Source organism: Anas acuta, chromosome 4 (genome assembly GCF_963932015.1).
Source record: "Anas acuta chromosome 4, bAnaAcu1.1, whole genome shotgun sequence".
Lineage (NCBI taxonomy): Eukaryota > Metazoa > Chordata > Aves > Anseriformes > Anatidae > Anas > Anas acuta.
In genome coordinates, this window is record NC_088982.1 from 31940684 (window position 1) to 31967205 (window position 26522).

The following is a 26522-nucleotide window of genomic DNA, read 5'->3' on the forward strand; positions in this document are numbered from 1 at the left end:
TAAGCACTGCATTTGGGGGCTGTATTGACTTTCTCCCACCAAGGCTTTCCTGCACAGATGACGTTACAGCAGCTGTTACAAGACGAAAATAATTGCCACAGGCTACACCTGCATCACTCAACACAGCACTGAGCTTAGGTTCGGTCTAGAAGTCTGAGCAACAAGACTGTGTGCAGCACAGATCCGAGAGGGGCAGTGGCAGCAGGGAGCACAGCCAGCCCTGACACAAGCCCAGCTGCAGCTGCTGCTGCTCCCAGTGCTGGGAGCCACTCACCAGGGACATGCTGGGGAATCTGAGGCAGCGCTCTTCTGGTCACCCAGCTCTCTGCTTCTGTAAACAGCAAATGATTTGGAAAGGATCCGAGGTATGAAGCTAGATAGGTGATTGACTGAATGCAAACCCCAGCAGCATGAAAAGAAGAAAGCTCAAAAGTCTCTGCAGAAACACTATTTGTCACATATTTGGTATCAACAGCAGAAGTCAGAAAGTGTATTAACATTTTGCAAATATCACTATCACCGTTTGACTCTTTTAGGAAAAAAAGTTATATAAGATACTTCCTATTAGCAAACAGAAAATTTTCCAGTTGCTATCTTCTCTACATCAGTTCCAGTGCCAAGCAAATCCTTTGTGGTTGTCTTTGTTTTGGAAATAGTGGCTCTGTACAACTGCTCCTTTCAAATTCAGATGGTTCTGAAATTGCTTTTTCTCCCAGATGGGAACAGTGAAATGAGGGAAGTCTTGGCAACAAACGTTCTGTTGCAATAGGGCTAAATTATTGTTATTGCAAAAGCACAAATTCATTTCCTTGTAGAATTAAACAGACAATAGCTTGTGCATCTAACTCAACCCCAAATCTATAAGCAACGTATGTTGGATGGGTCACTGAAGTTCTGAAGGGCCAACAAGAACGTAAATGGAATCAAATACAAACATAAACAATACTTGGTGGGTAAGCTATGCAAACAACAAACCACTTCAAAGCACCGAGGCAGTGATGACAGATCCTCCCCAGAATAGTCGTTAACCAAGGGTACACACACCTAAAACATCGAGCTGTAATGGTGCGGCTAGCTAGGAGTGAGCCACACAACTCAGTTTGCATCTGTGGCATAAAGTAACTCCTTGCACTTCAATGAACTGATCAAAAGCCTAATCACCAATTTGTAAGGATGTATTTTTCCTCTGCTGATACTGACTGTGCATCAAGTTGTCTTATGTTGTCTACATCAATGTTTTTTTCTTCGCCCCACTGCAGTAGGCTTTAAAAAATTGGGAAAGATTTCAAGAACAACCCTAAAGGTCACCTGCAGATAAAATCATTTATCCCGTGATTAGGCAAGGCCAGCTTTAAGTTCTGATGATGCTGACTTGGAAAAAGGAGTGCGGCAAAGATGCATACAATACAGTCAGGGTTTGTTCTTGGTCAGATGGGCTTCTACTGCCACCTAGTGAGGTACCCAGCATCCTACCTGTAGCTGATACATTAAATACATCCGCTGTGTTAGAGGGTAACGCTGGAAGCTATTTTATAAAAAAGAACAATGACCCTTGTGGGTATTGCATGCAAGCAAATGGAGTACCCAAACACATCTGCAGTAGACTGAGACACTTCTACTGGATGAAGGCACCCCACAGTGAAGGACAACAGCCATCCGAACACCATCTGTGGATCTGGAAAATCCCCCACCTCTGCTCTCTTAGAGAAACTTTGTAAAGCGGGCAGCTTCTCCCTGTTCCCACATCAGCTCTGCTAGATAAAACTAGATAAACTAAACAAATAAACTAAAGGATGTTGTTATCATTCACCAGCTCCAGATTGTTCTAAAAAAAAAAAAAAAATTTAACCGCAATGAATCAATGAATAAATATGCCAAAGAAAGCAAAACAAAAAATCCAAGGCATTCTACTTGTGGATTTGGTAAAACCTTTTGACTGGTGCATCAAGAACCAACATCCTCTGGGTTTTGAGACAAAAGAGCGTGTGAATATTAACTGCCAACTCATAGAAGGTTATTACTGAAATATAAAAACAAGGTAAGTAAACTCACAAAAGCTGGAATTGCAGTTAGAACACAATGATCTAAGACTACAAATCTAACCTCTGGATAGGAAATAGCTCTTGATGGAACTTGCTCCTGGCTCTCCATTATCAGAAGAGCTCTGTCAAAACCTTGCCAGCAGACTGCACGTTAAGACTTGCGTATCAGCAGACCGCGTGGACATGAATCGCACAACAAATATCACGAGAGCCAAAGAACAGCCATGCTGCCTGGCCAGTACACATAGCAGCTCTAAGAGTAGTGCCAATAAAATTGACTCCCACACAGAGCTCATTGGTTACACAGAATATTACAGGGCTGTACACATGTGGAACAGACACCACTCTGTGTTGGTGAGCTCAGGCAGAGCAGAAAGGCTGAAAACTCAATTATTTTATACCATTAAAAACTCCGTGAGCTGGGCCACAGCGTCTTGCTTTTCATGATTCAGTAAGAAGCGTAAGAAACGTTGCTGCAGCAGTAAGTGCAAGCCAGTTACGACACAATTCATAGGCATGGCACTTCACACTTCTTTGCTCTGAGCCATTCACGTCAGCAGCACTGAGCACACAACACTTCCTATGCTGGGTGTATCTCACTGTGTACAACTGACCTGCACCACCCTTCCCATTTCAGGTGGTTAGTGCTTCATGGTGCAGAATCCCTACCTGGCAGGCTCCTGCTACAGCTGCAGCTCCAAAAACACTAACAATACATTTGCTGATTTAACACCTCATGCTGACCTAGAGAAGAAAAGAGAGTGCTTGGCTTTCCATACTTGATTTTTTGTTCTCATCATTGGCCACGTCACTGCAACAAGCTCGATGTAGAACACTGGCCACTACCCCACCATTTTTCCTACAGCCACCTGTAGTCCACAGGATGCCACGGAGTTCTGTGCTCTGCAGCACCAATGCAGCAGAAGGGCCATTATTTTCTTCAGTTAGGGTTGAAGACCTGCGTTGCACAAAGGAAAAACAGAACTGCTTGCTCAGTTTATATTTTCAGGGGCCAAAAGCAACGTTTCCAAATACCAGAGTTACTTCAAGTTGCTGCTTCGGGGGAAAAAAAAGCCAGGTCTCTCCAACACTTAAACCAAGTGGCTCACTGCAGCCTTTATTAGAATAGTTACGACTAAAAGAAACATGGCACTTGCATTTTTCACAGTGGGATAAGCACCATAGGAAGAAATGGGCTACAAAGCTATAGCAATACAGTGGAAAACCAAATAACATTAAATAAACCAAAACCCCAGCTTGCTGCAAATGTGACAGTTTCTTCTACGTGGAAACCGCAGCTTTCAGGGCAGCAGAGTGCAATGCAGGGGCAGCAACAGCATCATCCTATGCTCAGAGAACAGGGGGACTCTCACGCCAAACACAGTATCGCCTAATTGTGTCCTAAGCCGGAGCGAAAGCACGAGGCGTGGCCGTGAAGGCAGGCCCTTCACTCAGTTCTCAGCCCTGCTCAGCTCGCTTCCTCCAGCACAGCGGGCGACTGCCTCCCCTCAGGCCACGGCGGCACAGTCACTGAGCCATCTGAGCCTCCATCGCCTGCGCTGTCCACTCCGGGGCTGTCTGACTGATCTTCTCCAGCAGGTTGTTAACCTGGAAGCACAGTGACTGGATCTGCTTGTCCCAGGTTGGCAGAGCTTCGCGAGCTGCAAAAAGGAACCACACAAAACCAAGTCAGTCCTGGTTAATTCCCCATCTGCTCAACCGCAACCTCCTCCTGTGGCTCTGCCCTCACCTACCTCACAGGCAAAGCCTTCCTTGCAGCTACATTGTGCTCACTTCTGCATCAAAAGCTACAATGATTTTGGTTGTCTGTTACAAGTCTAACTCCTGCCTTGCAAAGGGAAGTGAGCAGAGAACTTCCTGCTGAACCTGTTCCTACAAGGAGGCTGACAATCAATTCACACTTTCCTGGAGGTAAGAGAACGTGTAACTGTAACAGGGATGGGTGAAGTGTGGTCCCCTGCTAGGGCAAGCTCTGCCACCTCCTGGCCATAGCGAGACACAGCAAGCTCGCTTCCAACAAACTTTCTTAAATTGTCGGACAGCAACTTGAGAAAAGGTGATTCCGAATGATGCCAACGAAAATCCTGTACTCCAACTTACTCTCAAAATGAACAATTCCATCAATCTGATCAATGAATCCATTCATGCGGCCCTCAGTTATCATCTGAGAAGCTATCTTCTCTGCCTGAAGTGATGGAGAGAGAAATACGTTAGGTAGCTGCTCTGTTCTGGAAGGAACAAAAAATGAATTTGGTTCTGACAATTCTTATAGGTTTTTCATCATCTCTATACATAGGGGAGGAGGAAACCCTACAGAAAATGTCCAATCACACAGATCACACACACATTATAACCAACATCAAACTTGGCTATTGTCTATTCCATATTCTATACCTTTTCTCATAATGTTAAATATTTTTTTCATGTCTAGTATTGCATATTTAATGATTTCTTCTTCCTTAGCTATTTATTCTATTATTTACTAGAGTTTTTTTCTTTAATAAAAGAAAAAAGGCGTAGAAAAAATAATACCTTAGCTGCAGGAATCTCTAGTAATGCTCCAAGCTCTTCAAAAGTAATGTTGTTGTAAAGTTTGCTTGCAGATAGCAAATTGTGTTCTATAACAGCTCTGTCCAGGATACTGGAACCTTAAGAGTTGGATGGCACAACAGTTAAATTAGTATGAATCAAGTATTTGGTTTGTATTTTAAAACAGATGGGAAGTGTGGTGTGTGGTTTTTTTAAAGGTTGCATGTGCAGAACGTTCAAGTGTGTCTCTTTGCCTTGCATCAGCGTATGCCACCAAAAAAAAGAAACTGATTCCATGTGGTTATTTTTTTTTTGAGACAGGCAGCTTTAACCCTTTTAGTTAATTTCCAGAATAATGAAATGAAGATATTCCTTTTGCTGCAAGACCCAGCATCTAAGCTGAGGGAATCAGGTCTTGCAGCAAGTTCCTAGTTTGTCCAATGGTAACAAAATTATTCCCCCCTTAGCAGCACTTAGGGGTTTCATCTAAGCCCCTGAGATGACAAACCCTCATCCTGTTTGTCTGCTCTTGATTCAATTGACTCATTTGCCCTGTAACATACAGCCAAAGAGAGTTGATAATGCAAAAGATGCCTAACCTGTATTCTTCAACTTAAAAGATAAACAGTGCAGGTCATGTACAAAAACAGATTGACTTAAGGAAGTCTGCATCTTACTCGTAGGAAGTCCCTTTAAGTAGTTTTCACCTGTGATGTTACAACAGAACTGTTTTTCTGTCCTTTTTTACTTTCTGTAAATTTACATTTCTGTATTTTTTTGCATTGTTTACTAGGCAGGCTTGCCAGTTGAAGAGATATTTCACTTCAATGTTTTTACTCAGGAAACTGAGACCAGCCTATTAGGATCCCACTGAAGTCATTACTTTGCACAGTTTATCACTGTTCAGAAGCTCCAGGAAGAATAGAGGTATTCAGGTGTCAGTGTGACAGATCAGAAAACAATTTGGAGACCACGTGAAGTCCCCATCATCCCACCACAGTCTGTCAACAGTCCGGAAGAAGCTCAAATGCAGACTTTTCATGACCTAGAACAATTTCCAGCAGTCCTAGCTCCTGGAAGTCACATTTCTAAGCATGCTATCCACTCTCAGAACTAGAGAAGCTCAAAAGGACAAACTCATGTAGAATGAGTATGTATGAGTATGTAGAATCAAGGCTAAAACTACCGGGAGAGTGCGTTAGTGAAAAGAACTTGAAATGGGCAGAAAGATTATCTTTTTAGAACTAAGTTTCTAGAAGAGAACTTCAAAATCTTAATAGCCAATGACAAAAGATGAGACTAAGAGGCTTTACTCTACAATTCTACTCATGAGGATAACAATCCAGGAAATAATCACAGACAATACTGTGTTCTTTTCTATCACACTTAGAGACTGCAACAGGCAATGCTGGATGACCAAGCAGCATTAGGATGCTTCAGAGAAACGCTTACCATCAGCTGTTGTTGCCTTCTGGTGAGGCATTAGCATAGCTGCAAACTCCTGCAGTTGGTTTCCACGTATAATTCGGTCAAGATACATTTTCTCCAAGATCCCATAGGCTGCAAGCTGCTGGCATCTTTCATCCTTGAAAAGCGTAGCAAGCATGCGAGAACGTTGCTGTCCTAGGAGAATCAAAAAGAATGCTCATCAACTGCCACCACAGAATTCAGAATTTACAAGTAAACAAAAAGTTGACTTTTTCAATACAGATAATTAACCATCAAAGCTCCAGCAGAGAGGACTCAACTGCTTTCAGTTCCAGCAAGCTGTTTGACACTGACTTATTTTTGCATCTTCAGGCAAGATGGCACCACATCACTAGCAAAGGTGCAAGTACTCCAACTCCAAATTAAAAGAATACCAGGAGATTGTGGATGGTGTTCACAGTTCTGGATTCCTCCACCAGTCCCCACATACAATGCGCAAGCTGACTTGCTTCAGGAACACGCAATGTGTGCATGGCATCTCCAGCACAAAAACAAAACATGCATTTTACCTGCTGATGCTAGAATAGTACAATGCAAAGCATGCTTCAGTGCCTCCAGTCGCTCGCTTTCATGGACTATGCTCTTATAGGACAGCTCATTGTATCTTTGGGCAGCCTCAATAAACTTCCTTCTGTAATCAAGAACTCGAGCGTAGCAAACCTAGGAAGAAAATATGCCTGAGTAACAGAAAACTAACATGGGGCAGTTAGTTTTACATAGCATAATTTGCATTTGCTGTAATTCCTGCATTATCAATTGTCAGCTCCCATAAACATTGCTTTAATGAATCATCAGCAAATCTGTGTCTTGAAATGATGAGCTTAGGTGAGGCCTTGACAAGCCAAGTAACACTGAAAAGGCCTTTTCCAGTGCTGTTCACATGCTGAATTCTACACATGTCTAAAAACAAAGCAAATCAAATACTGTACAGCTGATAGTGTACCTAAGATTTTCCTTTACTAGTGACATTAACAGCTAGCACTTAAATAGTCAATTCTGTTTTTCATGTGTTTGCTTTTTTCTCAAAAGCTGTATCAGTACCTGGTATTTCTTTACACTTTTCACTATTCTAATGCATTCTAATCATTGCATTTCCCATCCAATATGGGCTTTAAAAGGTAACATGAGGTTTTTGTAGGGGAAAAGTGAAAAACAAACTAAAATCTCATACTCTAAGTTGCAACTCTTGTCACATCTGCTGTGTTGAAGAATTTCACAAGGCCCCTTTTAAACCACTTGATTGGTACGGTCACATTAGACCAATCACTGTCAATCACAGTTACTAAAACTTCATTTTCATTTTATTCAATTTGATTTTATTTGGGAAATTAGTGTCCAAACTCTGAACGCAGTAAATTGTTCAATAAGCAAAAAGGTAAATTAATTGACTGCTTTGGACTGAAAGCTATTTTCACAGATGGTACTTGCTATTTATTTACCGCTGAGGGAAAAAAAACATCAACTGTTTCCAGCATTGGATGTGATTTTGTTTCCCTAGACTTACAAAGGTAGGGGACAATATTATCAAGTAAAACTCAGTTATTCTGAGCCACTAGAGCTGGCACATAAGCAACCTTTATGGGTTTCTCTCGAAATTTTAAGGAATCGGCTACCTAACTATTGCTAAGGTGGAGCTCTCCTGTCCCCAAGGTCATTTAGAAGCTTTTCCCTTTGTCTCCTTTTGTGAAAGTTTGTGTGGCGCTGTCTAATAACCATCTCCGTGTAGAATCACTTCCCTTTAGACAGAGAACTCAATAAAGTTATACAACCTTATAATGGATTTGCAGCTGCTCATTAGTTGATTCATTCTGAAGCAGGGAAGCTCGATTAATATAAGCTTCTGCTTGAACTGGGTCATCGTCTTCCAGATACAGCCTGGCAATTTTCAGGTAGGTCTCCAGTTTATAATCTACATTGTACTGTCTGCAGCAAAACAGAAAAGAGTGCTCAGAGACGCTCCGCTACTACCTCTGCTCTTTCCTGTTCTAAAGACATATTATGCTTCTTAAGCACTTGGCAGCTTCTGCTTTACCCTGCTTTCATCTTCCCTAAATCCAAAATTAGTGCCCTCCATTCAGAGTACAGAAATTCAAGATGAAGGCTAACTTAAGTCTGGCTCCTACAAACACCAACAGAAATGGGTTTCTAACGGGGTGAAAACCTGCCATGAACAAGGAGCCACTTGGAGGTAGAAGGCAAATTTGCAGTTGAACAAATAGGAGCTGAATGGGTAAAACCTGCTGCAACTCCTTCTACATACAAATTGAGAAAGAGAACAGAAAGGACAGCCAAGAAAAATAACAGCAGGGGTTTTACACTTGGAAAAAAAAAAAAGCTAATATCAAATTTCAAATTATGTCTTCATTTTGAACTGTAGAAGCCAACGTTTCTAAGAACTTGCACAGACAATGTCAACATCTATTAAATAATGAAACACTTCCAGAGCAGTGTTTTGACAGACAAGAACGGTTACTGCAAGCAACAGCCATCAAGCTACACTTGCATCGTCTGGAAAGCACTTTGGCCTAAACTACAGAAACTCCAAGAGAACATGCAACCCCAAAATTCCCACTCACAGGTACAGCTCACTAAGCAGTGAGAACATACACTACGCAAGGCAGAACAATGTCTAGCATGGTACTCACTTTTGCCCCGTTTCCAAAGGGATCCCCACCAACACTTGTGCTGCATTCCTCCAGTCTTCTTCTTTCTCATAGATGGATGCAAGATGTTGCCTTATTGAAGCAACCTAGGCAATAATAACAGTCACTAGCAAACGCTATGAAAGTTGAATGGTTTGGGGTTAACATCCACAGTCCTCTTCCTTGTTTGCACATGCCTCTCCACCTCTCAACTAATACCACAGCAACCCACGCAGATAGAACCCTTCTGACGTGAAGGTTTTCAATTCCCCCATCAAGTCTTTAAGACTATACGGTTTAAATAGGAGTGCTGATTTGAAGTATTTCCTAAGGAGCCTGCAACTAGATAAAGGGAGTCAGTGTTCAGGGAATAGTAAGTAGTTATCTCTTACCAAACTTTAAAAGATGAAACATGGTTTTTGACAACAAGAACACCAAGATTCACAAGGCATTTCTTGCAGTTACACCTCATATCAGGCTGGAGAGATACAAATGGGGTGAACTACAACTAGATCCTGGCTCCGAAGATTCAACTTTGTAGAGCAGCTGTCAGCAGGTAAACTCCAAGTGGTAGAATCAGGGTTTTATAAAAACATTAAAAAAAGACATTATCTGATGTTGAGGATGTAATATATGCATAATCATTGTAATATATGGGAAAGTATGGCAGTGCTAGGTCAAAGGCTGGACTAGATGATCTTAGAGGCCTTTTCCACCCTAAATGATTCTACAAAAGTGAGTTCAGTTAAGATATAGAGCAAAAGCTACTTAACAAGAGTAAAGGCAAGAAGACCAATATAAATCATGACAAACTGCCTTTTCTCCTCTAATAGTGCATCGCACAGGCTTTTCACATCAGCATCTTCTATAAGAATTCTCAAACAATGGTGAATAATTGTGGAAGAAAATTAATAGAAAGGAAAAAGATGTAGCACATTCAGCAGGTAACTACAAAACAGAAATTTCAAGAATATTTTTTCCCCCAGTAAAGTGATTTTGGCTTAAATATAAGCATACGTATCTACACATAGTTTTTGTTGTGTTTTTGTTTTTTTTTTTAGTTACTATTTAAACAAAAGCTGCTTGTCAAAACGATTTAGTCCTTCCATCACCGGCCTGTTCCCCAGTTGGGTACAATGCAATACAATGAGTACCAGTCAGTCTCAGGACAGTGCCTCCAGTTGCTCAAGCACTGTTTCACTGTAAGAAGACATTTTCTGGCAACAGAAGAATTATATGCCCAGCATCCTGATAAGACACAACGTCGGTATTCTCTGCATGGTTCTAAATACTCTCTGCGTTTATCTCCTTTCACGTGTATAGGAATGAAAAACAGACTCAAAGTAGGGATGTCTGTTTTGACCAGTATTTTTAAAGACTTCAAAATTAGTCAGAAGTTGAGAAGAAAAAAGCCTGCAAACCAAAACCCACTGCCACTGGATTTCTCACCTGCTCTTCAAATGAAATAACTCTAGGTTGTATCTTCTCCAAGGTGAAGTGGTAGATGTCTTTGGCTGTGCTGTCGGGAAGACTCGGAAGATGGGTACAGAAATCTGTCAGCAGCTGACGTGAGATCACTAGACTGACATTTTCGTTCACCACTGGTTCAGAGACGCATGGAAGAAAAACATAAGATAGATGCAATGCTTCTTAGTGCCTTCACTGTAAGCAATCCCTAGCCTTCCAATCATTTACTTTTTTATTAAAGTAATTCAAAATTTTACATCTGTGTATCAGTGAAGCGGTGTTGTTTGTTCTAAAGATGAATTTTATTCCTTCAGCAACACTAGAGGTCAGAGTTCTAACACCTAACAGATAACAAATAACCTGTTTCTCTCTGATTTATAATTTTTATAAACATTTCATTCAGAATCATTGTTCTCAATAGGACATTAGAAATATCTTGGACAAAATAAATCCTTTGGCTAAATTTCACTACGTTTATTCACAATTTAAAAAAAAATAATAACAGGTATAATTTAGAGGTAATCAATAGGCTAAGTGTCCAATACAACACAAAAACACTTAGACATTTCTTCTGATTGCTTTCCAAGCTAATCTGAGACTGAAGAAGGAGTTCGTTAGTTAAAACACTGCTAAACATCCAGTATCCATTTTAGCATTCAGAGCTCACTTCGATTTTACCTTCAGACACTACCACACAGACAGGTTGGAAAGTTACAATAACTTAGAAATCTTACACCATTCCTCAACTTTTGAGCATGGTGCTGATGGCTAATCATTTTTAATCCAATAGAACCAAAAAATAATGTCTTCATGTAACCTCTTGGAGACGTAATAAACATGATCCCATGTATGCCTGGCTTTCACTCAGTTTGCAATTAATTATACCAAAAGCACTTACTTGCTTCCACAAAAGCTTTCAAAGCTTCAAGTTGTTCTACACCCACCAGCTGAATTGCTTTTTCCAATATTTGACGATATCTGTCCAGAGAAGGAAAAATAAGAAACATCTGAGATTACATTTTCACTCACCGTTTCTGCTGTTCTGCTTATTTTCTACCTGAGCCTTCCTCCTGCTTTTATTCTCTCTGCCTGTGAGGTAGATATTTTCCAAAACACTGACATTCACGTGCCAGGCACATTCACCTGAAATTGGTATCTGACTCTTACCAAAACACAGGCCAAAAGGGTCAGTAACGTAGCCAATCATCTTCTTATCTCTTATTATTTGTGCAATTAAGGTGTGTTTTTTTTGTTGTTGTTTGTTTGTTTAGTTTATTTATATATCCCTACAACAGCGCAGTTTTCTTTTGCCAAAAAGAGGTGACACAGAATAAGTAAAGAAAATTGTAACCCTTGTGGAGTAACACTACTTAAATTAGACAAAGGTTTAAACTGCCACATTCAGTAACAATGGGAAACTGGGGTGGAATTTGGAAGTTAGCAGCAGGTTCTGGTCCCCCGAGACAAACACACACAGAAAACATGCATTTTTAGGTGTTAATTTCAAAGCGGGGGGGGAAACATTTTTAATGTTATTTATTTTTTTCAATTTTCATGGTTCAAAAGGCCAGTGCAACTCCAGGCTTTAACCTGAGGATGACTACTACTCAAGAGAGGCAAAACATATCCTAAATGTAAAAATGTCTGAAGTGCATTCGTCAAGAGACAGCTTAGATATTAGTGGGTATTTTGAAGAAAACGTTTTAATTTATTTTTTTTTTTAACGTGAAGCTCCAAAAGGGAGAGAAATCCTCCAGGAAAGAAAGAGGTAGTCGGGGACTGAAGAAATTTTACTGTAACCGAGCAGCTTCGCAGCCTACCCTCAGGGAAGAGAAAAAAAAAAAAATCCGCGTGAGAAATCACACGGCGAGCAGCGAGGTGCAGCACCCAAAACATGCACGTAAATTAAAGGAAAAAAGGGAAAAATGAGAAGTAATAATATGAAAAATAAATAGAATAAATAAATAAGTAATAAAATGAAGTAAGATAAAATAAAATGAAGGCTTACCGGCGTCCCGAAGGACCCGGCCCTGGCCTCACCGCGCGGCCCCAACGGTCCCCCCACAGCATGGCCGCACGGAGCCTCGCTCAAAACCGAAAAACACGCAGAAAACGGCCAAACCCTGAGGCAAAAAACCCTTTTTTTCCCCTACTTTTTCCTCACAAACCACAGCCGCAGGGCCCCGGCCACCTCCATACCCCACTCCCGGAGCCCCCCCCCCCCCACACAACCAGCCTCCCCCTCAGCACCCCGTACCGCAGGGGGCAGCCCCCGGCACTCACTTTCCCGCCAGGTCCTTGTGGGAGCCGCTGGAGTTCATCAGCTGCGCCAGCTCCTGCCGCGCCGCCGCCGCCATCTTGTGGCCCCGCCGCCCTCCTCCTCCTCCTCCTCCTCCTCCCTCCCCGCGCCCATGGAGCCCCGCGGCCGGGGGCGGGAGCGGCGGCGGCGCCGGTTGCCAGGGCGGCGCGGCGGAGTATTATGGGATGCGGCGGGGGAACGGCGCGGGGCGCGTGATTTTGAACAAACGCGGCCGCGGCGGGCGGGCGGGCGCCGCCGGGCGCCGCGGCGGGGGGGGGGGGGAGCGGGGCGGCGGAGCCTGAACGGAGCTGAGGCGACAACGACGACGAGGAGGAGGACGACGAGGGAGGGCAGCGGCCGCCCGGTGAGCGCGGGGGGCGGGAAGGCAGAGCCGTGCGGCGGCGGCGGGGCGCTGACAGCCGGCGGCAGGGCGCAGGCTCGGCCCCGCGGGGCGCTCCGTGAGGGGCGGCGGGGAGCGGGAGGCTCCCCCCGGGGCCGGGGCCGGGCTTGGGCTTGGGGTTGGGGTTGGGGCAGGTGCGGCGGGGCCGGGCGGAAAATGGCGGAGCTTTCGAAACGGGGCCGGCGGCTCCCGGCCACCCCCGCGCCGCTGAGGTGAGGCGCCGGGACGGGGGTGGGGGGCGGCCGTTGGGGGCCGTTGGGGACCGTTGGGAGCCGTTAGGGGCTCGCGGCTCCTCAGGCGGCCCCGGGAGGCTGCAGGGCCCCGGCCCGGCCGGCGGGGAGGAGCCGGCGCCCGCCCGGTGCCTCCCGGGGCCCGGCCTTTGTCTGAGGGGGGCTCTGTGGGGCCAGGAGCCGCACGGCAGCGGGCAGGGGGGGCAAAACCCAGCGGGCAGGGGGCGACCCCAGGCGGCCGCTGGCCCCGGTGGCTCCCCCGTGGCCGGGGTCTTGCGAGGAGGGACCCAACAGCCCGGCCTGCCCCCAAACGCCCGCTCCCTGCACGCCCTGAGGGCGAAGCGCCCCTCAGGCTGCCGGGGACAGCGCCGGAGAGGGCAGCCCCGGCGGCTCGGTGGCTGGAAGCCGCCCTTGGTGCTTCCCGGAGCGCTGTGGGGTTCAGAAGTTGGTTATGCAAGGCGAAGTGTCGAGGTGACGTCTCGGGAGCTGTGTCTGGCGTTGTTTGTTTTGCTCGCACTCGTGTGCGCGTCCCAGCCCTGACAGCCCGCTACTGAGCGCTCAGCCGTTCAGCTCGGCTTCTCAGGGAAAAGGTTAAGGATCTGCGGACCGCAGGTCAGCTGGAAGTGTGACGATGGAGAGTGCTGGAGGATCCCAGCCTCAGCGATGTTGACACCTCACATGTGGAGCTATCGCCGCCTTTTAGGCTTTGGAAAGCTCTCGGTCTGAGCTCCTTGGTTTCATTTCCTTTATGCTTGTTTCAAAAATATTTTATGGGAGACGTAGCAAGGCTCGCTACAGAAGGTTGTTGAGCTCTGCTTCTGCAACAAACTGTGTTTTTTTATGTCACTCGCTTCTGTTTGTGCTCTGTTCCCTTCCTATACTATAGAAGTGGCCCTTTCCTACTTAAGATGTGCTTAAAAATGCTTTCTGATGTCCTAAGGAATCTGTATGTGGCAGTGCTGGAATTCATTACAAATGCCCAGGAGAGAATCTCCTGTTTTTTTTCTTCTTAGCTGCAGGACCTCCCAGAGAGAAGCAGAAAAAGGTCTCTAAAAGGTCTGCTCCTAGGGCTTGCGTTTTAGCAGGCCTTACTCTTTAGTAGCCTGGATTACTCTGCCACTTACAAAGCCTGCAAAGCAGCATGGGGTTCCCAGGGCAGCCTACAACCAGGCTGGCTAGCTTTATGATGGTAGAAAACAGAAACATTTGTCTTACACGGGAAAAAAAGAAGACATCCAGAATGACCCCTCGACTGGCAGTGAGACACATAGCTATGCAGCACGACAGGTTCGCGTTTCAGACGTTCCAGACCCAGGTACAGACTGGCGGCTCCTCAGCTCCTACGTGTGTGTCACTGCCCTTTGCAGGCTGTACTTCTGCTCTCAGAGGCATTCCCACCCTGGTCACAGCTCCATCCCTACTTCTGGGCCGTGTTCTGAGTCAGACTACAAGTTCCAGGTACAGACACAGCCCCCTGGTCTGTTCATCCCCTGCTTGTTTCCTTGAGATAACTGCAGTTTACTACGGACACATGAAGCCTTTCTGAAGAAGGTTTTACAAGCCTCTTTAGATGAATCTGATGTTCTTGAGATAAGTTGTCATCTAGTTTTCCTGGGTTCTCTTGTTTCAATATTAGTTTTACCAAAAAAATCCCAGTGGTCTCATGACTGCCTGTATAATTTAATCTGCTCTTCTCACCCCCATCTCACTTTTATTTCTCTTAAATGAAATGAGACCAAATCTGCAAAGCAGGAAAAGCTTTCTGTTAGAAAACATAGTTCATTGTAAATATTGCAGTGTCTGGGCAGAGATTTCCTGCCAGCTTTCATAGTTTTGCATTTGTGTTTTACCTTTTTTTTCTATATATTAATCTCCCATTTCTTTAGGAGGCTTGGAACACATGCCTATGCATGCTCACAGCCCTGCTTGCTGGTGATGGCTCAGCTTCTCCCTGTCGGTTCATTCCTCTTGCATGCTTTCCCTTTCTCTTATGCCGCGTAAGCATTTAGGCAGCTACACGTAGACCACGTGCCGAAAGGCTGATCTGCGTGAATCCAACCTGGGCTTGGTTGGAAGCTGAAGAAAATGCGGGCCAGGCAGCCTGTCACAGCGTACAGCCTGCCACCACGGGAGGACCTGGTTGCACTGCCCTCTCCTGCTGCTCTTGCTTGCTTGGGACTGACTTCTTTGCTGCAAGCTGGTGCCGAGCTGAAGCATCCCCGTCTCCCGGCACAAGCTGTGCAGGGAGTATCAATGCCAAGTTGGGAGGGGCAGGGAGGAAGGGAGATGGCTGGGCTTCCCTGGGACCCCAGCCCAGCTGCATCATGTGCTTGGGCGAAGCTTCCTGCAGTGGCTCTGGCACTCACAGCTTCTGAGCTGACCTGTCCCACACGCTGACCTGGCCGGATCCATTCATGACTCTGGGCTGTGGGGTCCTGCTGGGTTAGCACGTGGCAACGGCTTCGCAAGAGGCCTCTTGGGCCCCAGCATCAGCAGCTGGAGGAAGGAAGGCTGCGACAGCCTCAGGTTGGGTTTGGAAGGCTGGATCTAACCCAGCTCCGTTCCTCAATCTGTTCTGTCCCTGCAGCTACAAGGGAGTGTGTTGGGGAGGAAATGGATGGGCCAAAGGAGGACAGGAGAGCTTGAGTAGTAGTGATGGTGTTGGGACTTGGAATATAACCCCGTAGTGCTGATGATGACATACCACAGAGTGGTCAAATTTGCAGAAGATGGTATTTGAAATAACCATGAAAAGATATTCTTTTGATGTTTTGCGGGATTAATGTCATAGAAATAGGAGCAGGTGCTTAGTAGCCAATTGCCAATTTGTTGACAAATAAGTGTTTTTTTTGCTACTGGTGTTCCTCCTAAAATCATAATGGAAGCTGACATGACCCACAACTTGCCAAGGGAAGAAGGATCTCCTGGTGACTGCTGAGTGGGCAAGTGGACTTAATTTTTTCCTCTGTCCCTTCTTAAGAAGACGGCTAGTGCCTCTTGTAAACATGGCAGAGGAACGCAAGCCTAATCTTTCCCCATTAGAAGTGAATGAACCAGCACAGTTGAACTGTGAGGTGTAAAGCTGTCACGTGCCCTGGACTCGAGGTGGGTGACTCCCAAGGAGTACCACGGGGTGCCACGAGGCGCACCTTGTCTGCAGTGGGACCGCACAGGGCACCGTGGCAGGCATGGCGCGCAGCACACCATGCAGCCTGGGAAGGGGCTGCTGCGCCTCCAGTGAGTTACGGTTGCCTTGGGAACCTTTATTTTGAATTTTGTGCCTATAGCTGGATGAATTTATGGTGAAGAACATGAAATGTCTCCTTAGATGTAACACCTGATATTTTTTTTCTTGGTGTTCCTTGCAGCTGATGAAAAAAACCTGCTGCTTACCCGCATTATGTAATAAGCATTTGGTAAGGAGAAAGGTGGGGTTTTGTACAATAATTCGCATTGGCATGGTATTTGATAAATCTAGAACTGTGTTCCTCTGGGAAGGGTGCAGACCAATTCCCACTATCTTGTCTTCTGTAGACAACGGCAAAGAGAATGGAAATGATTTTATCTGTTCCACATAGGTATGTTTTTTTTTTTTTTTTTTACCATGTCATCACGATTTTTTACTTTGCTGTTACATATACAAACATACTAAATTTGCAGGCTTAGATTAGTAATTTTCTCTCTTACCTTTGTTAATTGTAGCTTTCTTAGCAATGCCGTTTTTGAGACATGTATTTTTAAGGCCATCTCCAGTCCAGTAAGCTGAAACAAAAGACCCTCTGTTGAAAAAAAAAAAAAATCAAAATGCAGTGCTGAGTGATTTTGTAGTTCCCTGCTTTACAACAAAACAAACCCTGCAATTTTGAAGACAAAACATGAAGCAGAAAAGGGAGTAAGGACACAGGGAATGCATAAAATGAATGATGCTCCTTTGCCCATTATTGAAACAGGAGCAGAACAGAGGGGTTGCAAATAATTGGGCAAATTGTGTAGTGCCCTGAGATTGCCTACACGCAGTTGTGGTCTTAAATGTGATGATAAAGTACCGGACAAATCTTAGCTATACATATGCTTCCATGAAAGCTTTGCTGGCAAATGAGAGGAAAGATTTTGACTGTCAAGAGTCTGTTTAGAAGTGCATTTTCCATCTTCTTGCACCATTGAACTTGGTGAGTTTGGGTGACCTGGACCAGCTGATGTGTGCTGTACATAGTGGGCAAAAAGAGGGGCAAGAATACAGCAAGCAAGGAAGTGAGTTGGCATGTTCTTTGTCTTGCTTTGTTGTGTAAAATGACCCGATAAAATGGTTTCTCTTGGATTTTTTTTTTGCTATTGAAAGCATCTTACAGCAGCAAGTGACCTTGTCGACTCCTTCTGACCTGTGGCTTGTTGCACGGGCTGCTATTCCATGTCCCTGGCGCTAGCCAGAGGGTGGCAATCTGTGGGAACTACAAGCCTTGTATTTTTATACTGTTAATTCCAGCTTCTCCTCAACTAAGGTTGTTCCGTTTGCTGGGCTGATGTCCGGAACTTTACACAAAGTAGCAGTGTTCTGTTTTTTTTGTCTCCTGCACAGAATGGGTTGGTGCTGGTGCGATGGGACGTTGCGGGGTGTCAGCTTGTCCTGGGCACCTCGGGCATTGTTGTCGTGGACAGCAGTGCAGCACAGTAAGGCGAGCCCGTGGGACGGTTTGTTGGTGCCACAGCACACAACCTGCCGTGGCCAGCTCCTTGTGCACAGCCAGCTCTGGGTCGTGCCCCGTGTGCCAGTGCTCATCTCCGGCTGCAAAAGTAGGAGCCGGCAGCTTGCAAAAGCTTCTCTACAACCTGGGTTTTGTACAGGTACTTGAGAAAACTTAGCAGTTGGTGTTTGTGTTATGTGTATAGAAGCTCTGGGACCTTCTGTGATGCCATCTTCAGGCACATGAGAAGCTTGCATTGGAAGTGGCCCATGTAGTTCTGGAGGAGAAACCAAGATTTCACTGAAATTCTCATTTCACCTCTTGGGTTGGTATTTTGTCTCAAAATTGTAATGTGATTAAGACGGGCACAAAAGCCAGTCAGATACTGTACAATCCTGGTTATTCAAATAAGTTTATTTCAAAAGCAATTTGGAGGTCTTTTATCTAGAGATTGAAGTGGGAGGGAGGGGTAATGGTGTTCTTGGCACCAAGAGCTAGTCGTGGTTTGCCTGCAGGCAAGCTATTTATCTTCAGCTCAGTCCTGTGAGCGAGTACACTTGTGGAGTCGTCATGCTTAGTACTGGGACAGCTGCCGAGATCTGCAGGTAGGTGTGTGGGTTTGGGGCAAATTATTGCAAGAAAAGACTCAAATGATTGCATAGGACACATAAGGAATTAATTTTAGTACAAAATGCTTCATTGTGCTGTGTTGTAGAGTGTTTTTGGAAGTGAAATCAGGGTTGCGCGTGGTTTAATTTGGGTTAGAATAAACTGTGTAGCGTACTTAGCCTTCTGACTGGGCAAAGGTGCTCGAGTACGCGTGTGATGTACTGCCTCATCATCACTCTTCCCTGTTCGCAAAGCCTCAGTCAAGTTGGTGGTTTCCAGTGCTGTTGTGATGAACATTTTCACATAAGCACAGTGCTACCATGAACTCATGCAGGAGCTGTTGGCAGCAGGCCTACCCTGCAAAGGTGCCCAGTGTGATAACACCTTAAGAGTCAGTGGGGAACTCGCTATCGAGCCTTGACTGGCAGCTTCCACGCTCCTCGTTCAGCTGCGTGTTTGGGGCGATAGCGCTGTGGGGTCTGAAGTCTGCCAGAGCCTGAGCTTGGAAAGCAAGACCAATTTCCAGCTATATTTAACGGACTGAGAAGAAGCACTTTTCTCAAATCTGCGTTTCTGGGGCCGATAGATTTCACTTCTCTGGTAGTTTTCCAGTCGAGCTAAGTTCACTGTGGCCATAGTCATTTTGTTGTCAGATTGTTCATCCTTTACTTTCAGACTAAACACAAAACCCAAGCATGTTCATGTTAGTTTCAGGGTATTTCTTTTGGTCTCACCACAAAGTTTGCATGGAACCTAAGGTTAGAAATGCTTCATTAAATGCACAGACCCAGCATCTACAGACAGGAAACAGACTGTTCGTGGCAGCAACACCTTCGGAACGTATTCAGTGATCATAAGAACACCTGTGAAGTTCTGTTGCTCTGAACTGGTGCTATTGTGTGTCATAAAAATGATGGCAATGGTGTGCAAGCCAAGGGAAGGGTGAAGGGAAGTGTTCTGATTTTTGGTTTCCACTTTATTTTTAGTTTGCATTGAAGCTCTGCTTGGAAGTAGGATGTTGTTTCCCATTACAGAAAGCAAACTGAACCGCTTTGAAGTGTTGTGCTGCAATAAATGTTAGAAATGCCCCATTCTTTCCTCCAGGGTTGCAATAAGCAGCTGGCTGAACAGGCAGGGTTGAGCCTTATCATGCCGAAGCAACCTACACAGTGGTTCCCTCCTAAGAGGAGAGGAGGGTGTACAGATCCGTACAGAACCTACTTCAGTGGTCGGTCCCATTCACACTTCTGTTTGTCAATAATGGGAGCATAAAGAGCTGTCCTAATTGTTTCATTCTCTGTTTGAGCCGCCTTAACACGGACATGCCACTCAGCCCTGAGCCCTTCTTGAGGAGCAGCTTTCTCATCAGCTGGTCCACGGTCGTCCTCAGAACCAGGCCGGAGTGCATGTCTTACACGTGCGGTGAGCCACCAACAGCCAACGCGCAAAGTGTGGACTGCGGGGAGCAAACTGTGTATGCAAATAGGAAATGCAGATTTGGCACGAGATACGGGCTAGTGCTAGTAAAACAGCCTGGATTTTGGACACCTTCTTAATAGATGTGTGACTAGTGTGTGGGCCATGCCTAGGACAGTAGTGTAACCTGTAAGTGGCTGGGTTTTCTGGTCGGGATTAACTCAGGAGAGAGTTAACTCAGGAGCATGGCTTTTTCAGTAACGCTGCGTAATACCTCTTCGTAATCAGCCCGGGCTAGTGCCTTCTTTGCTCATCTGGTTTCGTATCTGAAGGAGCATTTGGGCCATACAGTGCTTTCTTCTTGTGGTGAAAAGGGGCTGTCCAATCCAGGGGAGATACCTGCGGTTCTTGAAGTGATGGTCTTTTAGAGAGCACATGCGTACATGTAATGTAAGTCAAGCGCTGACAACCTCTGTGACATACTGTTTTCATCAAAAACTTGGCTGTGGCTTTTTCCCCTTTCTTTCTAGCTTCTGTTTCACATGAAAGGGTTTCTGACTCATGGGGATTTTTGGTCATGTACTATGTCGAAGGTCTTTGTTAGTTTTGTTGTGAAAATTGCTTTTGTACTCTGTGTGTGTGTAATCTAATTTCTGCGGTAGCTCGCTGTGATGCCTTGTGTGGGAGAACTCAGCCTGATGAGGAGAAAACAGCCACAGGTCGCAGGACAACTGAGCCCAGCAGCCTGTTTGCATCGGAGAGGTTGGGGAGAAGGAAAGGGGTGGTCACGTTGCATGTGTCACTTCTGAAGCTGTGGGTACCTCCAGATCAAGGCTTTCTAGTAAAGGCAGCGCGTTTCATCTGTCTTGATAAAGCATTTCTGTTTCAAGGCAAACAGAAGATGGATTTTACTCAACTTGAAGCAAAGAGATTTGTGTTGTTGATTGTGCTTTTGTACTCTTTTTAAAGCAAGTCTGTGCAGAACAGTTTCTGTTCCTCGGTGTGATTTTTGGCTTGCTGGTCTTTATCTGTCTCTGTCACTCTTTTTATACATCAGTGACCACAGCGTGGAAAGCTGACTTCCACAGCTGAAGTGTAAGATGCTTGTTTTCTGCCCCTGTGCCACGTGCTGGAAGCTGAGGAAGGGGAGTGGGAGCAGGTGGAGAAATGGCTTCTGCATTTTTCCCGCTGAGGGGAACTTGGAAGCTGCCACAAAAAAAGAGATCCGACTAGTCAATGCTGAGTAATTTTGCGCTGCTTAATCTCTAGGTATTAAGGCAGAAAAAAAAAATACATTCAGCTTGGCAGCCCTGTGGAACCTCAAGATTGCTGCTATTGAAAAGTGTGCGTGAGCAAAAGCTGAAAAATTGAGAAGCGTTTAAGCACCTCAATTTTAATTGCACGTGGCTGGAAGTATCTCACGTTTCCCAAGTGAATAACTTAAAAATTGTGAATTGTAATCATCCAGGATTCATTCTGTATTTCCACTGCTTCCTCCTGCTCTTGCCTCTGTTCCATTAAGTGGATGTAGAAATAGATTAAGTTATTTCTTTTAACTCTTACTAGATCAGCATGCTAGGAATATACTGATTTTAGTATTGCAACTTTATACAAATATTACGAGAGTTTGGAGTTGTAAAATCCTGAAATATGAGGTGCAGCCTGCAGACAGTTCCCCCATTGCACCTCTATTTGGCAGAGAAGCGTTGGTGTTGCCTCATTCCCTTGCAGAGGCCAAGCACTCAAAACGTTACCCCTTTGGTATCAGCCAGCCCTCAATAGGAAGGTAACAATCCGTTGTGAACTTTGCAGACCTGTGGAAAAGCTGTGGCGGAGCCAAGGAGGTGCGGAGACACTTGTAACTCTGCCACTGCAAGGATTCAGAGCAGTTTGTTTTCTGGTTCCGGACCTTCTGCTCGTGGTGAGTGATGCACAAAGTAGTTTTCCAGCAGCCAGCTAGCTGTGCGGGTGGCACACATCCCCATGCCATTTGTCCCTCGGATGCTTGTACTGCTGGTCACCTCATCAGAGCAAGATCTCACTCAGGTGTTTCATCGTTCCTCCTCTTGTGGAAGGCTTTTGCAGTCCATAGCTCAAGAACCCAAAAGGTATTTGCCCTTGCTGGCTCCGAACAGCTCTGCTCCACCTTCAGGTGCCCGCTGTGCCTGGCAGGGCTGCTTGCTTGCCATTTGGTTCGCTTCGTGGGGCAGCAGGTCTGGAGACCCCAGAGTTGTCCCTGCCACCGGGGGCTGTGTCAGACGTGATGCCTTCATGAAGCTTTTGGGTTCCAACTTTCCACTTCCAGACAGCTGCTTGTGCTCAGGACATTGCTGCAGCTGCACCCCGGACACCCTGGTGTGTCAGCCTTCCTGTCAGAGCATGTATTTTTCCCGTTGGACAGTCCTCCTCGCAGTGCAGAGGCCTTGCTGCTGGCTGTGCAGACTGGGAGCTCAGCTGTTCTTACCCAGCTGGTGCTACTGCCTTCGTGCTGACTGCTTTCCGCACCACTGTTTTACTCTGCCCGTTGTTTTGATATGTTTTTTTCCTGTTTAACGTGATAGATCTGCACGTTTTACACAAAGGTGTAATAATAGCACTCAATACTTAACACAGTTACTTTCCTGAAGATTGTGCATTGGCATAGTGGCAAAGAAAAGGAGAGAAGAGATCAAAGTTCACAGGTAGCTGTCAGAACCCTTATCTCCATTCTGCATTTTGCCGAGGTCATCACGTGTTGATCCTCCTACTTAGAAATCTCTTTTAACCTTCATGAAGCTATATTGATAGGAATGTGGTGATCTTTTTTTTAATAAGACTTTTTAGAAACAGATACAGCATTCAGGAGTATTGGAGCGTAAGGTCAGGCAACAGCAAGGTTCAAATTGTTCTCCGTTTTCTTTCTTGTGAATATCAGGTGTGACCTACTAACTGCTGTCTGCTCTCTCAGTAGAAGGTGACAGAAAGCAATTTGATGAAGTCATTGCTGCCAAACCTTGCTGATGTTGCACTTCAGTCCCTAATTTTTCTCTGTTTATTTACTGTACTATTTTTGGTGCATATTTAGCTAATTTTATGTCCTGAGCAGTGCTGGGGTAGAGTCTTCTATTAAAGCAATCTTTTTTCCATAACTTTCTAGGAGAGCTTTTAATTTGTTGCATGATCATTGTTCTGTGGCCTGGAATGATCTGTTTGTGAAACTGACCATACAGTCCTGGGGGAGTTCTTCAATCCCATGGTGTGCTTACCCACTTCTTTGGTGTAGGTTTTCTTTCGGTTGTCAGCTACAAACATCTAAAAGCTTACAGATGTGTCCTTCTTGGAGGTCTAGGTAAAGCTCTGGCAAGGCCAAGTGACTCCAGGTGTAGGTGGTGAAGCCAAAGAAACTTTGAAATCTGGTTAAAATAGCAGTGTATTTTCTCTGTGCTCGCTCGAAGGTCTCAGATCCGTTAGAATGTTAAGAGTTTGGTGACCTTTTATTATTGGAAAACATTTTAGTAGAGGAGCTGAAAAAATGGAAACAGTATGTTTGCTATAAAAACATTTGCAAAAGTAAACAGCTGAGTGGTTGAGAAATCCTGGGTAAATACCTAAAAATACGATGTGCTTGGATGTTGAAGTGGCTTTTGATGACAGCAGCAGGTAGGACAAGATTTTCATCATTTCATTTCGTGCATCTAGTTCAGTTCTATCCAATAAACAAAGAAATCAAACAAGTGAGGTACGTTTGTGTTTTCTTTTTCTTGCTGTTTTTGATGACATGAGCCTAAATACAGTAATGAAAGCCATCTGTAAAGCGGTAAGACCTCATACCTCAAGAATCTTGCAGTGTTGATGGCTGTATACTGTTATTCCAACCACATGTAATGTTTCTTTTCTTTTAACTTCCAGGTTTTAAAGCCTGACTTGAAGCAATGTATGTCTTTTCCCTCTGCATTTTGATATGCGGGAGGTTAGAACTCAGAGTTCTGTTTAAAATCCTGACTCTGTTGCATTTTTCATTTCATGTTTTTCAAAGAGAGAGAGGTATTTAGCAACCGTCTACTGGTTTGTAGCATAACCAAATGGTAAGAATAAAGAATATAAATAAGCTCCTTTTGAACCATATAACTGTTTAGATACATATAAGCAGTGTGTTCTGCTTATACTGCTAAAATATACTAAGAATGGCCTTTCTTCTAGGGAATAGCACTTAGAAATGCAACTTAAAGCAGTATTGTTTGAAGTAATTTAAGGGTGTGTGGAGTACGTATATCCGTGCTGTGTACTCACCCATGCAGTGCCTGAGTGTGCTGAGGGGTCAGCAAATGGAGGAAAAGCTTCGAGGTGCTGCATGCAGCCTCTGGCAAGGATGCAGTTTGTGGCAGTGGTGGGTGCAGCTGCTCCCAGCACCGTCCTTAAGGTTTCTCAAGTGGGAACTGACTGGGGCTCCGAAACTAACTGTGGATTTGCTATCTGAGTTGGTCCTTTCAGTAACCCATGCAAAAAAATCCTGTTAGCGTTCGGACAGGGTAGTGATTGTTTGGCTTTTAGGAAGCGTTTTGAGTTGGGGCTCTTGCAAGTAGAAAAAGAAAAATTGAGTTGCATTTCTCTGTGCCAGCAGAGAGGAATGGACGTTCACCATGGAAGGGCAGGGCTTTAGCTTGCTCCTGCAGCTGGTTTCTGGGGTAAATACAGCCCCTTACCGGGCAGCTCTTTGTTTGCCTGACACTTCTGAAATGAGGATTTAGACAAGGATGAACCCCATTACTTCAGCTCTGAGAACTGAATCGCTGATACCTTGCTAGTAGATGTTGACGTGTGTGACAAAAGTCATCACTGTCTATTGGATTTGCAAAGCTTTTTACCTCCTGCTTTATATCTCAGTAAGCTTAAATCTCTGTGAACAACATACTGTATCTTGGGGGGAACGCTTTGTCTAGGCATACAAAATTGCCAAGAGTGGACTGGTAATCAACAGGAAGTCAACGCCTTTATTTGACTTTAATGGATCATGTTGAAGAGCTTTGGTGTAAATTCTTGTTGTAACTAAATCTAGCTAAATGGGTTAGTTATAAGAATTTCTGCTGCTACATTTTCTTTTTTTGGTGATGTCATTCATAAAGCTTTGCAAAATGTCTGTTTTCTGGAAACCACTCACTTCTCTTTGTTTTTTCTCCTATTATTGCAGTACCTGCCCTAGTCACCACTGCCAAAACTGCCACAATGGAGGTGGTTTCAGCAGAAGTGAACAGCTTGCTCCCTGAGGAAATAATGGACACCGGGATAACGCTGGTGGAAGATGACAGCATCGAGGCAGTTATTGTGTCATCACCCATGGGAGATTCTATTCCAATGGAAACAGAACTGGAAGAAATAGTGAACATAAGTTCCACCGGTGACTCTTCGACTACGACTACAGCCCCGGTCACTGCAGAAGCGGTTACTGCGCCCAGTAATCACTCAGGCGATGCGGCGGTGAACACCGCGACTGCCAAAACTGAGGGAAACTCGATAGTAAAGCCTGCCTTTCAAAGTGGCCTCCATAAACTCGGTGCTCAGACCCCGGTCACGATCTCAGCCAATCAGATATTTTTTAACAAGACTGCCGACCTCAAAGTAGGCAATCAGAGTATTAAACCAGACGGGCAAAAGCTCATCGTAACAACTTTGGGCAAGTCTGGCCAACCCATTGTTTTAGCGTTACCCCATAGCCAGCTCCCACAGGCGCAGAAGGCTGCGTCCCAAGGCCAAGCCGGAGACTCGAAGGTACAAGGCCAGCAGATCAAAGTTGTTATCGGAGGCCGGTCAGAAGTGAAACCTGTTGTTGGTGTCTCAGCTTTGACGCAAGGAAGTCAACTGATAAATACTGCCGCCCAGCCTTCTGTTTTGCAGACCCAGCAATTAAAAACAGTACAGGTAAAGTGAGTTACGCTGATGAAACCTCTGTAAAACAATTCTGTTGGTGCAACTGTTGTCTGCTTCCTTCGCTGACTGCCATGCAGTTGCTTTCAGCCTTCGCATTCATTCCTTGTATAAAAGTACAGTGCTGCTCTTAGCCTGCTTTTTCATCTGTGTAGGCATTTACAGTCTTAATGTCTTCTTCTACCTCTAGCTACTGTCTAGGAATTTAGGGTTTGCCTCAGAGAAAGTGAGCTATCAAAATTCACTGAAGAGAGTTTTCCCATTATTTTCATTTGATAAAAATAAATTCTACGTGCTTTCAGAAGACTGAATTGAACTCTTTATGCCTGGCATTTCTTTATTCAGAATGTGCACGGCTTTCCTCTTGTATGATCAAGTAGCTTCTGCCTCTTACATTGAGCTTGTTATAAATAAAGTCTCCAAAGAACCGTGCAGTATTTGAGACGTGACGGAAAGGTACATCTCATCTGCTTCAAATCTGCTTAAGCTTATCAATAGATACTGATCAACTAGGCAGAATTGTAAGCTGGATGTCTCTTAAGTGCTGTTTCTCAACTCAGGCATGGATCTGGAGGTAACTAAAAACAGAATCTGATGGGATCTAAAAAGGTGTTGTAAAACTCAAGTTATTAATGAAAGGGCCTGATTTTCATCTCATGTGTGGCAGGACTAAATGTGAACAACTTGCTAGATGACGGTGAAGAAAAACTAGAACTCAGTGCAGGTTATGGTGGAAAATGGTAATAGAAATTAGTGAAATGAGAAAGGAAACTGAAAGTACACGAATGAAAACAAA

General features: G+C 44.8%; 2 protein-coding genes across 8 annotated transcripts in view; one reads left to right on the plus strand and one right to left on the minus strand.

Moving 5' to 3' along the window:
• Positions 1-3133: 3133 nt before the first annotated feature.
• Positions 3134-12631, minus strand: COPS4 (COP9 signalosome subunit 4). Its single transcript, XM_068680573.1, has 10 exons — positions 12473-12631; positions 11088-11167; positions 10172-10323; positions 8726-8829; positions 7850-8003; positions 6590-6740; positions 6045-6215; positions 4596-4711; positions 4164-4248; positions 3134-3703 (listed from the first exon to the last, which is right to left on the minus strand). Exons 1-10 carry the CDS (start codon positions 12544-12546, stop codon positions 3570-3572), a joined length of 1221 nt encoding a protein of 406 aa, XP_068536674.1. The 5' UTR covers positions 12547-12631; the 3' UTR covers positions 3134-3569.
• Positions 12632-12698: 67 nt separating this feature from the next.
• The window catches only part of LIN54 (lin-54 DREAM MuvB core complex component), a 34881-nt gene continuing 21057 nt past the window's right edge, over positions 12699-26522 (plus strand). For 3 of the 7 annotated variants that reach the window (XM_068680565.1, XM_068680570.1, XM_068680569.1), the window contains exons 1-2: positions 12699-12852; positions 24993-25720. In XM_068680565.1, the coding sequence (XP_068536666.1) occupies positions 25028-25720 (693 nt within the window). In that variant the 5' untranslated portion in view covers positions 12699-12852; positions 24993-25027. Of the gene's footprint in view, positions 12853-12946; positions 13101-23864; positions 23890-24992; positions 25721-26522 lie in introns of those variants that run through there. The other 4 variants (XM_068680571.1, XM_068680572.1, XM_068680566.1 and 1 more) reach the window with 3 other exon arrangements.

What these genes read in the sequence shown, in the direction of transcription:
- COPS4 (XM_068680573.1), bottom strand. Translation starts at nt 12,546, where the DNA reads ATGGCGGCGGCGGCGCGGCAGGAGCTGGCGCAGCTGATGAACTCCAGC. An exon ending in CCTTTGGAAACGGGGCAAAA is followed by an intron (nt 8,004 to 8,725) that starts GTGAGTACCATG and finishes GTTTTGCTGCAG; the next exon opens with ACAGTACAATGTAGATTATA. An exon ending in AGCTGCAAATCCATTATAAG is followed by an intron (nt 6,741 to 7,849) that starts GTTGTATAACTT and finishes TTTTCTTCCTAG; the next exon opens with GTTTGCTACGCTCGAGTTCT.